The sequence below is a fragment of the Balaenoptera borealis genome (assembly GCF_965194805.1).
Source record: "Balaenoptera borealis genome assembly, chromosome: 6".
Taxonomy (NCBI): domain Eukaryota; kingdom Metazoa; phylum Chordata; class Mammalia; order Artiodactyla; family Balaenopteridae; genus Balaenoptera; species Balaenoptera borealis.
The window spans coordinates 43,625,833-43,638,023 of NC_138863.1; the positions used below are offsets into that span (position 1 = coordinate 43,625,833).

A 12,191-nucleotide genomic window follows, 5' to 3' on the forward strand; every position below is an offset into this window, starting at 1 on the left:
CACTCGAGATGGCGTGTGTGAGAGTCAATTGCCGTGTGCTGTGCGGATGTCTGCCGTGGGCTTCCTGATCAGCCTTCCAGGCTGCCCCTTCTATAAAGAGCAGGTGGACAAATGGCTCTAAAGGTGGTACCTGGCCTAGGATAAACCACTGATCCTTATCCTTCCTCCTCTGCCCACCTGCCAGGTGCTCTGCTGGAAACATTCCCTTCCAAGGGCCAGTGAGCATGGCTGTCCGGCTCCAGGTCCATGCAACCTCAGACCACCCCATATATAGGCCCCTTTTATAGGATTGCACGTCTACCTGCTGCCCACCCCATCACCACACCCCACAGCTTTGGGTCCCTCTGTTCTACTTTTGTGGTTGTGAGAGCTTAGACTGAATACTCATTAAATGATCACGGACACACCATGACAGTTTCCCCAAGATTGCCAATCCAAACCTCCTTAGAATTGCAGCACCCCGTGTCTGTTTGACTCTGAGATTAGCCAGGAAGAGGGGACCTGTCAGGATGTGCATGGGCTCCTGGCTGTAGCATTGGGTGAAGGGAGGACGTTGACGTTGCCCCTAGACTCATGCTGTCCCCAGAAGGCCAGGGAGAACAATGGCGCCACCTCCTTGGTTGGGGCTTGGTGAAGGGTGGAGCTCTGGGTCCCCCACCCCTGTTTCAATCCATCAGCTCTATTTTAAGTATTTTACAGATTGGGACCCAGGTGGGAAATTTACTTTTAAGAATATGCTCCAGGGTTAAAAAAGATTTGAAAACCGTTGCACTAGTCAATCTCTGCAGTTCCTTTGACTGAGATTCTGTAATCCTCAGAAGTGCAACAGAGGGTAGGGTCATTTTTTTCAAAATGAATTTGATTTTGAGAATTTGCTTTGAAATGAGGAATCTGTAGACATGCTATCTACAGATTCCCAGGAAGCAACTTTTCCCAGAGGTCCTTAGAGCCAGCTAGAGAGTGATTGTTGAAGTGCAGAAATTGTTTGAACAGGGAGGCTGGAATTGCAGTGTCTCAAGTTTGCTCTGTCAGTAGACTTTAACTGATAAATGACAGTTTTAGTCACAGACTGAGATGCTAAGTAATTTTGTTTATGTGGTGGAAAGTCATGAAGCGCAAAGAAGCTATTAGTAAAGCCTGGGTGATCTGAGTTTTGTTTAACAAAATAGCCAGACAGATGTTCTTTCAAGGTTCAGTGTTCTCAAACACAGAGCCACCACTCACACTCCAACTAGCTTGAGCATTTTCACAGGAAGTTGATTTCCTTCTGAACTAGTTTAAGTAGTTGCAATGCTTTCTTAAGACAAACGTTGGTACAAGAATAACACTAAAAACGTAGACTTTTTCTGCAACACCCTCCATACAATCCCCTTATACTATGGGCTGAGAATTTGTTGTCGCTTTACATTCGTTTCCTATGATTCTGTGATTAAGGTCTGTCTCTCATGTGACTGTACCATTATTTCCCCTCTTATTGTTTCCCAGCATCTAGGCCAGTGGTCTCCACATGATAGGGACTCAACAAATACTCATTAAGCAAACGGATTATTGCAGTTGTTTTCTATTCCACATAGTTTTCCATGTGCTGCATTATCATAGAGTATGGCTTGTTAAGAGACGAGCAAGATAAACAATAAGGTCCTACTGTATAGCATAGGAAACTGTATTCAATATCTTGTAATAAACCATAATGGAAAAGAATATGAAAGAGAATATGTATATATATGTATTACTGAATCACTTTGCTGTACACCAGAAACTAACACAACATTGTAAATTAACTGTACTTCAATTAAAAAAATACCAAAAAATAAAAAAAGACAAGCAAGAAATTTAGATGAAAATCATCCTTATCCCAGTCATATTTTCATAACAGAGGTTGTCTTTCAAGTTAAAATCCAAAAGCCATAACCACTTGTTAACATATTCTAGGTTTTCAGGGTGTGCTATTAGACACTGAGCAGAGGTAACATAAAAGAGTATGGTGACATCTATACCTACCTTTCATCAGTTTGTGTATTTTTTTTCCAGGTGGAGCCCTGGTCAGGTTGTTCAGCCAGTTTTCCAGTTTCTTAGCAAATTATCCAGCGGGTACAATACAGTCAATCCAGTTATAATATCAATGTCATACAATATAAATATCATAAATATGGATATTTTAAATCTCTAACCATCTCAGATGGTTAAAATGGCTTTTAATACAGACATTAATGGTACATCTTATCTATGATATTTTGCCAATGTGTAAGGAAGGGACCCTGGGAATGTGAGATTGAATAGTGTCTCTGGCTTGGACTGCACTGATAAAATAATAAAGACTGTGACTGATGGCCATTCAAGCTTTGAAAATTAATGACACTCTCTTCTGTCAGAACTGCTCGTCTCTAGTCGTGTGTATTGGCCGTCATCTTCCTTGTCGGATTTCATTCTAAATGTGCCTCACAGTTGCATCAGGGGTTTTAAGTAAACATTAGAAATTAGTTTGAATCACTGAGAAAACCTCTCACCATCCACATTACAGTTCAATAAAGTAATATTTAAAGTACAAAATCTTTTTCCAAAGTTAATGGACAACACTGTGTGTCATTGCTCTGCCTGTGGAGTCCTGCCATTTACACAGCGAGCACACAACTGCCATAACCCAAAGATCTGAGGGAATTCTCCATAATGAATTATCTTATCATATATATATGTACACATTTAATCATATAAATTAAACTATAGAGGCTAGACTGGGGGAGGGATAAGCACTCAAAAGGCTCCCTTTGGCTGCCCTCCAGCTGTGGCCCTCACTACGGAGAAAGATGTCTGGGAAGTCAAGGCTATGTGCTCACCCAGAGCCTAGGGCTGCAGAATTCCCAGCCCAAAAGACCTCAAGCCCACTTCCAGGGCTTGTACAGACCTCTTCCCCAGGTATACTCTTTCAAGCACAGATGACACCATCAATGCAAACATTTCTAGGCACAAGGAGAGACCTAGGGGCCACACTAGTCAAAGTAAGCCCCTCACAGAGGTGGAAGAAAGGGGGATGGGCAACGGTCCAGGATGGCCAAGCTCTCCCCAGGCCAGCATGTTTGTGGGACTTTGAGGAGTTAAAACCTGGCCAGTTAGGTTATGTGAAAGCTTAGCTGTCAAAGCAGGAGACTAGACCATATTTTAAGTTTGTTAACTTGCTTTGTAACAGCTAAATAGTTAGGCATAAGGTATGTGGTCTCTATCTGTGTGCCTGCCTCAGCCTTCTAAATGTGCTGCCCAGGCTTGTGTCCTGTCCGCCACTGAACTCAGTGAGAATGTGAGTAGCCCCCGTTAGTGAACGTGGACTTGTGGATTCTTCATTTGTCTCAGTGCTTGCATAGTGTAAACACTTCCTCCCCATGGGGCAGTGAGATTTTCTGTTGTTTAAAAAGATGTGGTTTTTATTCACCTTGGTGCCTGAACATAGCCAACTACTTCATGTCACGCTCAATCAAAGGAAGAGCAATTTATTTATTTCAACACGTAAGGGGATGTCAGGGGAGGGAGCTGTCTGTTTGGTGTGTTGGGAGTAATTTTAGGGGTGGTCTAAGGGAATTTTCAAGAGGAATTTTCAGGAACATAACTTTCTACTAATCCAGTAAGAAGCAATCTCACCAGGTCAGTCTAGGTTACTCCAGGCAGTATAAGGTACCACAGTGATCTAGCCCAAGGGAGAGAGGAGGTGTTAATTTTCTATTTCCTTCTCAGTAACAAATTCTATTTTAATGTGCCTCATTATCACCAAAGTCTTCCCCATGTAGTCATTATTCATATCATCATATTAGAACTATTTTTATTTTTTGAAATTTAATACCAATGGATTCCAGCTTATTATCAACATATATTCAGCGGTAGATGTCCCTCTCCCTCAGAGCTGACTCAGCCACCCCCAACCCCACCCTGACTTTTCTAACCTAGATAATTCCACTTCTGTTCATATGTTCCCCCAGGGCTTGTTTTTAAAATCGTTTTGGCTTTCTGTACCATCTCTAAATTTTCCACATCCCTTTTGAGATGAAACACAATGTGGATACTTCACATTGAGACTAATTGCCTCATAAATTCCACCCGGGGTTTTTGTTAAAATGCAGAATCTGGTTCAGTAGGCCTGGGATGAGGCCAGAAATCCTGTTTTTCTAACAAGCTTTTAGATGATGACAGTACTGCTGGTCCTGGGCACATAGCAAGTTGCTGTCAGATTTCATCATGGAAAAACAGCAATTTCTGTCCCACTCCTTCCTGCTCCAAACCCACTCCCCAGAGATGACCATTTTTTGAGCTGTAGTTATCATGCTAATATCATACTGATACTTCCTGATTTTTTTATTTTATACACTTAACTCCTGAATTATTTCTATAAAAGATTAAGCTATGGCTCTCTCTCTCTTCTTAAACTTTTTATTTTACATTGGAGAATAGTTGATTAACAATGTTGTGTTAGTTTCAGGTGTACAGCAAAGTGATTCAGTTATACGTATAAATGTATCTATTCTTTTTCCAATTCTTTTCCCTTTTAGGTTGTTACATAATATTGAGCAGAGTGCCCTGTGCTATACAGTAGTTCCTTGATGGTTACCCATTTTAAATTAAGCTATGGCTCTCTTATACCAGCTCTTCATACATATGAATTTCACCCATCTTCACAGTATTACCATATAACATATTTTGGTTAGTTAATGTATTCAATGTTTACATTACTATGATTATATAAAAATTGTTAACAGCTGAACCATATAACAGTATGATTGTATTTCCATTCTTGTATTATTTTAGTTTTCCCTGGATTTATTAGTTGCCTCAGATTTTTTATTTAATCAATTTATTTTATGTACCTGTTACTAATGTAGCCCCAAACTTTCCTTCAGAACTTGAAAGCTCCTTAAAATACAGTCATACAGGTCCATCTGAATTTCTGTCTTTTTCTTTCTTTTTGGCAACATCCCTCTGGGAACCCTCCATCTCTTGCTCCAATCTGGGCTGATTGCCCTCTGATCCTGTTGCACATCATGTTTTGTTTTTTTGTTTTTTTAAACTTACTCTCACCATCATCCTGGGGAGTGCATCTCCTACTTTACTAGGTATTGAGACATTATTCTCAAAAAGTGATTGTACCGACTCCCATTAGAATGTATAAGAGTTACCACTGGGTTATGCCTTTGATAGTTCCTCTACTCCATTTCCTCTGTTCTCTTTCTGGAACTTCTGCTTGTTGTTTTGAGTTTGTTGCTTCTTTATTTGTTATCTTTTCTATCCTATTTTTTATTTCTTTGGGGTTTTTTTGTTTTTTGTTTTTTTGGTTTTACTTTCTGGGACATTTCCTCAGCCCTACTTTCAGCTCTTCTATTGTTTTGTCTATTTCTCTTATTATATTTTTAATTGTTCATCATTCTTTTCTGAATGTTCCTTTTGGTAGTATACTATTCTTCTTTCATGGATGTAATATATTGGTTACATCTGTAAGGATGTAACATCTGAAGTCTTTTAAACATCTTTAAGAACTCTTTAATGAACAAAACATATATATATATATATATATATATATATATACAACTATATACTAAAGTATATAGAGAAATACAATGAACCTTCATTTTTACATCACCCAGCTTCAACATTAATTAACATTTCCTCTATCTTAGTTAATCTATTTTTCCCATAAACACACACATTTTTCCTGGAGTACTTAAATTCCAGATAGTATAGCATCTTACTCATTGATATTTTGGTAGGTATCTCTTATCTAGAAGATAAAATTTTTAAAAAACCTAACCACAATACACTTATCACAAAAAAAAACAAAAATAGCATTTACTTAAAATCTTTCCTTAATAAAACTCCATTATTTGTTCAAATTTCTCCACTACCTTGAAAAGATCTTCTTACAGCTGGTTTGTGCAAATCAGTATCCAAGCAATGTTCACCCATCACAGTGGTTGATTTGCCCCTTTCCTATGCCATTTATTTGTTGAGATAATGTATAAAACTGAGCCTGATATACGTTTTTTTTATTATAGTTGTTTTAAACTTTTCATTTGCTTTTTGCATTATCTCTTTTTTTCTGAGTTCTTGGTTGTTGATTTTTGTATCTGCATTTCATGTGAGAGGCTTTGTCAAATGTTGGATGACCATTAGCTTACTGTTTAAGAGCAGTAAAAAACTGGAAGTTCTGTGTGCATGGTAGGGATTTAGACTTAAGAGTGATTATTAGGACCTGGCTGTCTCACTGGAGGATCCCTAAAGGCAGTATCTGTAAGTTGTTTCCCCCTTAGTCTGGCTACCTCCCAGATATCTCTCCTGAAGGTGTCAAGCAGAGACAGGGGCATGGGCTTCCCCTAGATGTGACAGGATCTTCCCACACAGCACCTCACCCTGCCCTCACCTTGGCCTTGTATCCAAAATGCAGAGAGCCTCTCTAGTTCCTCTGATACATCCGCTCCAGAAAGTAAACTTCCTGTCTCCCACCATGTCGGGGAATGTTGGGAACCTCGCTGCACGGGCTGGGGCTAGTAACTGTTCCTCCTGTTCAGCCCTCACTCTGGACTCAGGGGGCCCAGTGCTTCCAACCCCTGGTTCTGAGACACACTACCCCTACTGCCACCCTCGCTCCACACTCCCCTACCTCTCATTTCGAGACCTAGATTACAGTTTTATTTTCTTGGAAAGTAAATAAAACCCTAGCTATTACTTTACTGAAGTTTCTGGAAGGAGCTGGGGGAAGTATACATTTTCCACCTACCATGTTTTACCAGAAGGAAATCTTGCTTTTTTTAAAAAAACAAATCCATTATGACATTGACTTGTTTCTTTTATAGCTACACACATCTGGCTTGCTTTTATTAATGGCTGGTAAGTCAAAAGGGCTAATTTCCAAAATTAAAAATAAGGAACAATTTGTCTGAATTCAACTGATGAAAATATGCTGGAATTGTGAAAACTAGAAATTATATTGTTTTGGAGACTTAAAATCATTCTGTTTGTGGAAATGAAGATTTCTCAAACTCTGTATATACTTTAAATAACCTTTTAAATAATAAGAAGGAATGTTCCATAATAGGACGTGTTTGAGGGTATTTACTTTAAGAATTTACTAATGTTTATAAAAGCATGCCTAATAATAGATAACAACTATGTATTTGTAAGACAGCAATTTCTTTCTCCCCTTAGGGCTGTCACATGGTGACTGAGGAGCTTCATTCCATAACATTTGAGACACAGATCTGCCTCTACGGCCTGACCATAGATTTGGAGGTAGGTATTTCAAGGAATATCTACTATTTACTAATAACATTTTCAGGAATTGATCATCATTGGAAGATGAAAGCTCAGTATTTTCTAGGTTTTAGTACATTCCTTATTCATCATTTTTGTTTTAATTTAGAAAATCAGTATGTCAAATATTCACTGATTAGTCCACATATATTATTCTGGTTAAATATAAATGATAAAATTTCACAGTCATTATGATTCAAGACTTATTGAATAATTTGTTGCCCAGACTGTTTGTTTGTCTGTTTGTTTGTTTGTTTGTTTTCTGGGATTCCCTGAGTCATGGATACTCAGAGGAAAGCCTAAAGAGAAATAAGTATACTTGAACGATGTCATGTATGATATATTTTCAAAATTTTAACGTGTACATAAAAATCCCTCAGAAGACAGGTTTTTATAGTATAATGAGCAAAGACCAATGATAGGAACATTAACGGTACATTGTTTTGATCCTCTTATAACAGTTACTATTGAACTCAAAGAAGGAATAAGGAAACTGGGGATTAAGTTGAACATGATTAACAATGAGCTCCTTGAAGGCAGGACATTACACCTTTATCCCTCCATTACCTGTGCCTAGCACAATGCCTAGCACATAATAGATGCTCAACATTTGTTGAATAAATGAATGAGTGCATGAGTGAACAAACACAATTTCACATGCTTGAATATGGTCCTATTTGTAGGATATGTTGTTTTAGAGTTCTGCCTTTGCTCTTTTATCTTAACGAATGTAAACATGTTTATAAAATTTTCCATGGATTCTTTCCTCATCTCTTTTCCTTAAATGTCTGTTTCCATGAGCTATTAAGTTCCTCAGGTGGGTATTTCACTGTCTACAAGCAACCTAACCTCCGTTAATGGGAAGGGACTAATGTAAGTTTGTTAGAGTCCCAGACTAGTCTGTGAAGCCTGTTTATTCCATAAGGTTGAAAACTTCAGCACGATAGTACTAAGTTGAGTGCCATGACAACAGATGAGGCAGCTTTAAAATTTACTTAAAATCTTTCCTTAATAAAACTCCATTATTTGTTCAAATTTCTCCACTACCTTGAAAAGATCTTCTTACAGCTGGTTTGTGCAAATCAGTATCCAAGCAATGTTCACCCATCACAGTGGTTGATTTGCCCCTTTCCTATGCCATTTATTTGTTGAGATAATGTATAAAACTGAGCCTGATATACGTTTTTTTTATTATAGTTGTTTTAAACTTTTCATTTGCTTTTTGCATTATCTCTTTTTTTCTGAGTTCTTGGTTGTTGATTTTTGTATCTGCATTTCATGTGAGAGGCTTTGTCAAATGTTGGATGACCATTAGCTTACTGTTTAAGAGCAGTAAAAAACTGGAAGTTCTGTGTGCAGAACTATCTCTCCCATAATGCTTTGTATTCCAAGATCGCTTGCCTCTCCATCTTCTACAATTAAAACTCCCATATCTGATACTGACATTAATTAGATGTTAGATCATAATTTGAATATATTAATCCATTCCAGAGATAAGTTTTAAATAGATTCTTAATGTAATTTATTAAGAGGAAATTTGCTAAGTCAATACAAGCTCTAATTAGTTACATTTTAGGCAGTACATGATATAAGAAAGTAAAAATATCTCCACTATGTCAAGGAAGATATTGGAGCTGACTGACCAAGCACTCTGAAAGGATTCCTGTTTGTATAGCTCCTTTCCTCCAGTAGACACCACTGCCTTGGAGGAGTGGGGTTGGCTTGAGATGGCCCTTTAGGGGAGAGGGCCAAGTGTAAAATCAGTGTAAGGTACTACTACCGGTAATAACTGTGCTATTTTTTTTTTTAACCAGACCTGCTCATTACCTGTGGTGATGATTTCCAATGTCAGTCAGTTACCTAATGCTTGGGCATCCATCATTTGGTACAATGTGTCCACCAATGATTCCCAGGTACAGTCTCTCTCTATTCCTGTTTCTCCTCCTTTAATTCTATTTGATTTGTTTTATTGTTAACAAAACCCATCTGCCCCAAAAGATATGTGTGTGTGTGTGTGTGTGTGTGTGTGTGTGTGTGTGTGTGTGTGTATAAATTTTGGCGTGTCTTTGTGGGTTGTTTATTCCAAAATTCCAATATATTCAGTTGTATGATTCCTCCCTCATGTCATATTTAAAGTAATATGTTCTGATGCACTTGGACCCTGAGAGAGTTCTGGCTAGCTGAAGTGACAGACAGGTATTCTTTATTTCTGAAGGTCTGGTCAGCTCCCAACTCTGTGCATCACAGAGAGTTCTAGGGCCATCCTGTGGCTCTGTTAACTAGGCTCTGGGGAGACTCCTCTCTCCAGAATTTGATGTCTGACTGTTGTGTTTACCTCCTCAACTACTTCTGGCCACACCTTATCCACACAGGCTCTTCCACAAAGGTAGAGAATTGGTTTCAAATAAGTGACTAGAATATTCATCAATCTCGCCTAACGACACTATACAAATTTTCGAGTTGATTATAGATTTAATCCATTCTAGGCTCAAATTGGGTTTTAATGCCATATGGTGGTTATTTAAGATATGGAAGAAGAATTGGCCTCAAGCTTCAAAGCAAGCAGAGAATAGAAGCTCTTCTTAAAAGATGGCCAAGGAAGGGTGCGGCAAAAAAGATGAGTCAGCATTTCCCCTTGTTCCCTCTTACAAAACCCCAGTGTGTTGTCCTGGAAACCACCAAGGTCTAGAGAAAATAGGTCAAATGTAAATATTTCTTCTTGATTCAAAGCAAATGTTTCTTCCAAAGGGAAGAATTCTTTTACCTCAGGTCCTAGCAATAGGAATAGTCATGATGAGTCAGCTCCAAGTGTTCCTTCCCTTTTGTTTTAATGTGCCTAATAAGGAAACAGCATGGAAAATGACTCAGCCCTGTTCCTTCTCATCCTCTGGTGCCCTGGCATCTGAGGGAGATTAACTGCAGAGAGGAACACTGTACAGAGTGCCCTGTGCCTTACTTCCTCTCAGCCTGCAGTGAGAACAGAACTCACTAGAAAAGTTACCTGGTCTGTAAAGCCAAAATCAGCCAACACTTCTGAGATTTAATGTCATTCCCCATTAGGAGCTACACGTTTGGAGCTTTTCATCCAATTCCAGGATGTAGGAAGGAAGATGGAATACTCCTCTGTCCTCCAGCCTCAGAGTGCAGTGCTGCTACACTTAGCTTTCTTCACCATCCTTCTTCTATAGGAAAGCCACCAAAGTTGTCACACTAACCGTCTCAGATTCTGCTCTAGTCTTGGATGAGGAATCTGGAGATGTATTTCATATACAGCTCCTAACACATAAATGCACAGCCTACATACAGAGTTCAGCAGAACAAGTAACTCTGGTTTCTCTTCCTAACTCTATTCTGCTTCAAAACCTAAGCTCCTAGACCTTGATTATGTTCTATGCTTTTTGGTCATTTGTCCAGACATAATCCTTAGGTTCAAGGAAAACTGCCCCTCTAGAAATTCTTTCTCTCCATTCCTCCCCTACCTATTTCTCACTCCTTCTTGGATGCTGTGTCCTCTTTTATTGCCACCTTCTGAAGTCTCTTGAATTGGTTCCTTTTCTTGCTGCCCAGCTTAGTTCAGGTTCGCCAAAGGCCTTCTCCCCATACTGCAATGGATTTCTTAATTCCTCCCCCCACCCTTCCCTTCTTAAAACATCTTTCTCGGCTTTCACACCTTCTGCTTTCCAGTAATATGAGGTGAAGTCTTCTGTTTCACCATTGTTGACCCATTTTCTGGTACAAACAATCTTACTTGCAGTTGCTCATACAAAAGATCCTCTTGTCTAGAGCAAAATAAGAAAAGACCACAATCCTATCCATAAGACAGGAGTCCCAGGTTAATTATGATTCATATTGTAGGGTCCCCTTCTTTAGCCTGGGACTTAACTGTTTTTTGTGCTTTGGGATGCTTTGTCTGGTCAAGGTATAACTTGTACCAATCCGTGATAAACCAATTAAATAACATGATATAGGTTTTGTTTAAGATTAATATTATTTCAGAAGAGAGTATTTGTCTAACTTGTTGAACAGTGTTCAGTACTTGTATGAGTTGGTTGACAGACTATAGTCCAGGGAAAGTTAAAGGGCTACCCAGTGATTCTTTCAAGGATAAGATAGAGCCATATATTATATTAGACTCAAAGAACAAGGGACTCTTTAGGAAAAGGCAAAATCAGTCTTACTATAAAAGCACAACAGAGATGAGACAACAGTTCTGTATTATTAACTTAGGCCGGCCTAAAGAGTTTAAATCAGGAATCCTATATATTGAACTACAGTGTGTTCGATGTGATTAATACATATAATCATCACTACAACTCTGTTTTAGAACTTGGTTTTCTTTAATAATCCTCCATCTGCCACTTTGAGTCAACTCCTGGAAGTGATGAGCTGGCAGTTTTCATCATATGTTGGCCGTGGCCTGAACTCAGATCAACTCAATATGCTGGCCGAGAAACTTACAGGTAAGAGCTGGTAGATGTGGAGGACTTGCCCCTGTTTTTGGTACTCAAGCGTTTTAAAGAATGAGGGTATTACTATTTATAATAATAATGATCATCACAATTTATTGAGCGCCTACTATATAGCTGGGCATAGGGCTAAATGCTATATTATCTTTCTCACAAAGTTTCCTTAAGGCAGAATATTGAGGATAATTCATCATTCTATCCATATTATACATGGGGATACTTAAGTTCAGAGGTTAAGTGACTTGCCACAGCTAGTACATACTAGAGCCAAGATGCAGGCCAGGGCTGTCCAGTTCTAAAGCCCCTTCCTTTCCACTCCACACTCCAGGCTCCAGGGTGTTCTTATGCCATTTCCACTGAATGTACTGTGAAGCCTTAATGGTGCCTTGATCTTCATATTAATATTGCAATGGTCATTAACCAACTGGAAAACAGCTGATC

At 38.8% G+C, this 12,191-nt stretch overlaps 1 protein-coding gene and 1 pseudogene across 5 annotated transcripts in view; one reads left to right on the forward strand and one right to left on the reverse strand.

Moving 5' to 3' along the window:
* LOC309631221 (endonuclease V pseudogene) overlaps window positions 1-12,191 on the reverse strand; it is a 434,994-nt pseudogene that overhangs the window by 147,010 nt on the left and 275,793 nt on the right. The gene's annotated exons all lie outside the window — the stretch shown is intronic.
* The window catches only part of STAT4 (signal transducer and activator of transcription 4), a 95,095-nt gene that overhangs the window by 75,787 nt on the left and 7,117 nt on the right, over window positions 1-12,191 (forward strand). For all 4 annotated transcript variants that reach the window (XM_082397353.1, XM_082397351.1, XM_082397352.1 and 1 more), the window contains 3 exons: window positions 7,180-7,263; window positions 9,099-9,197; window positions 11,609-11,744. In XM_082397353.1, the coding sequence (XP_082253479.1) occupies window positions 7,180-7,263; window positions 9,099-9,197; window positions 11,609-11,744 (319 nt within the window). The remainder of the gene's footprint in view (window positions 1-7,179; window positions 7,264-9,098; window positions 9,198-11,608; window positions 11,745-12,191) is intronic.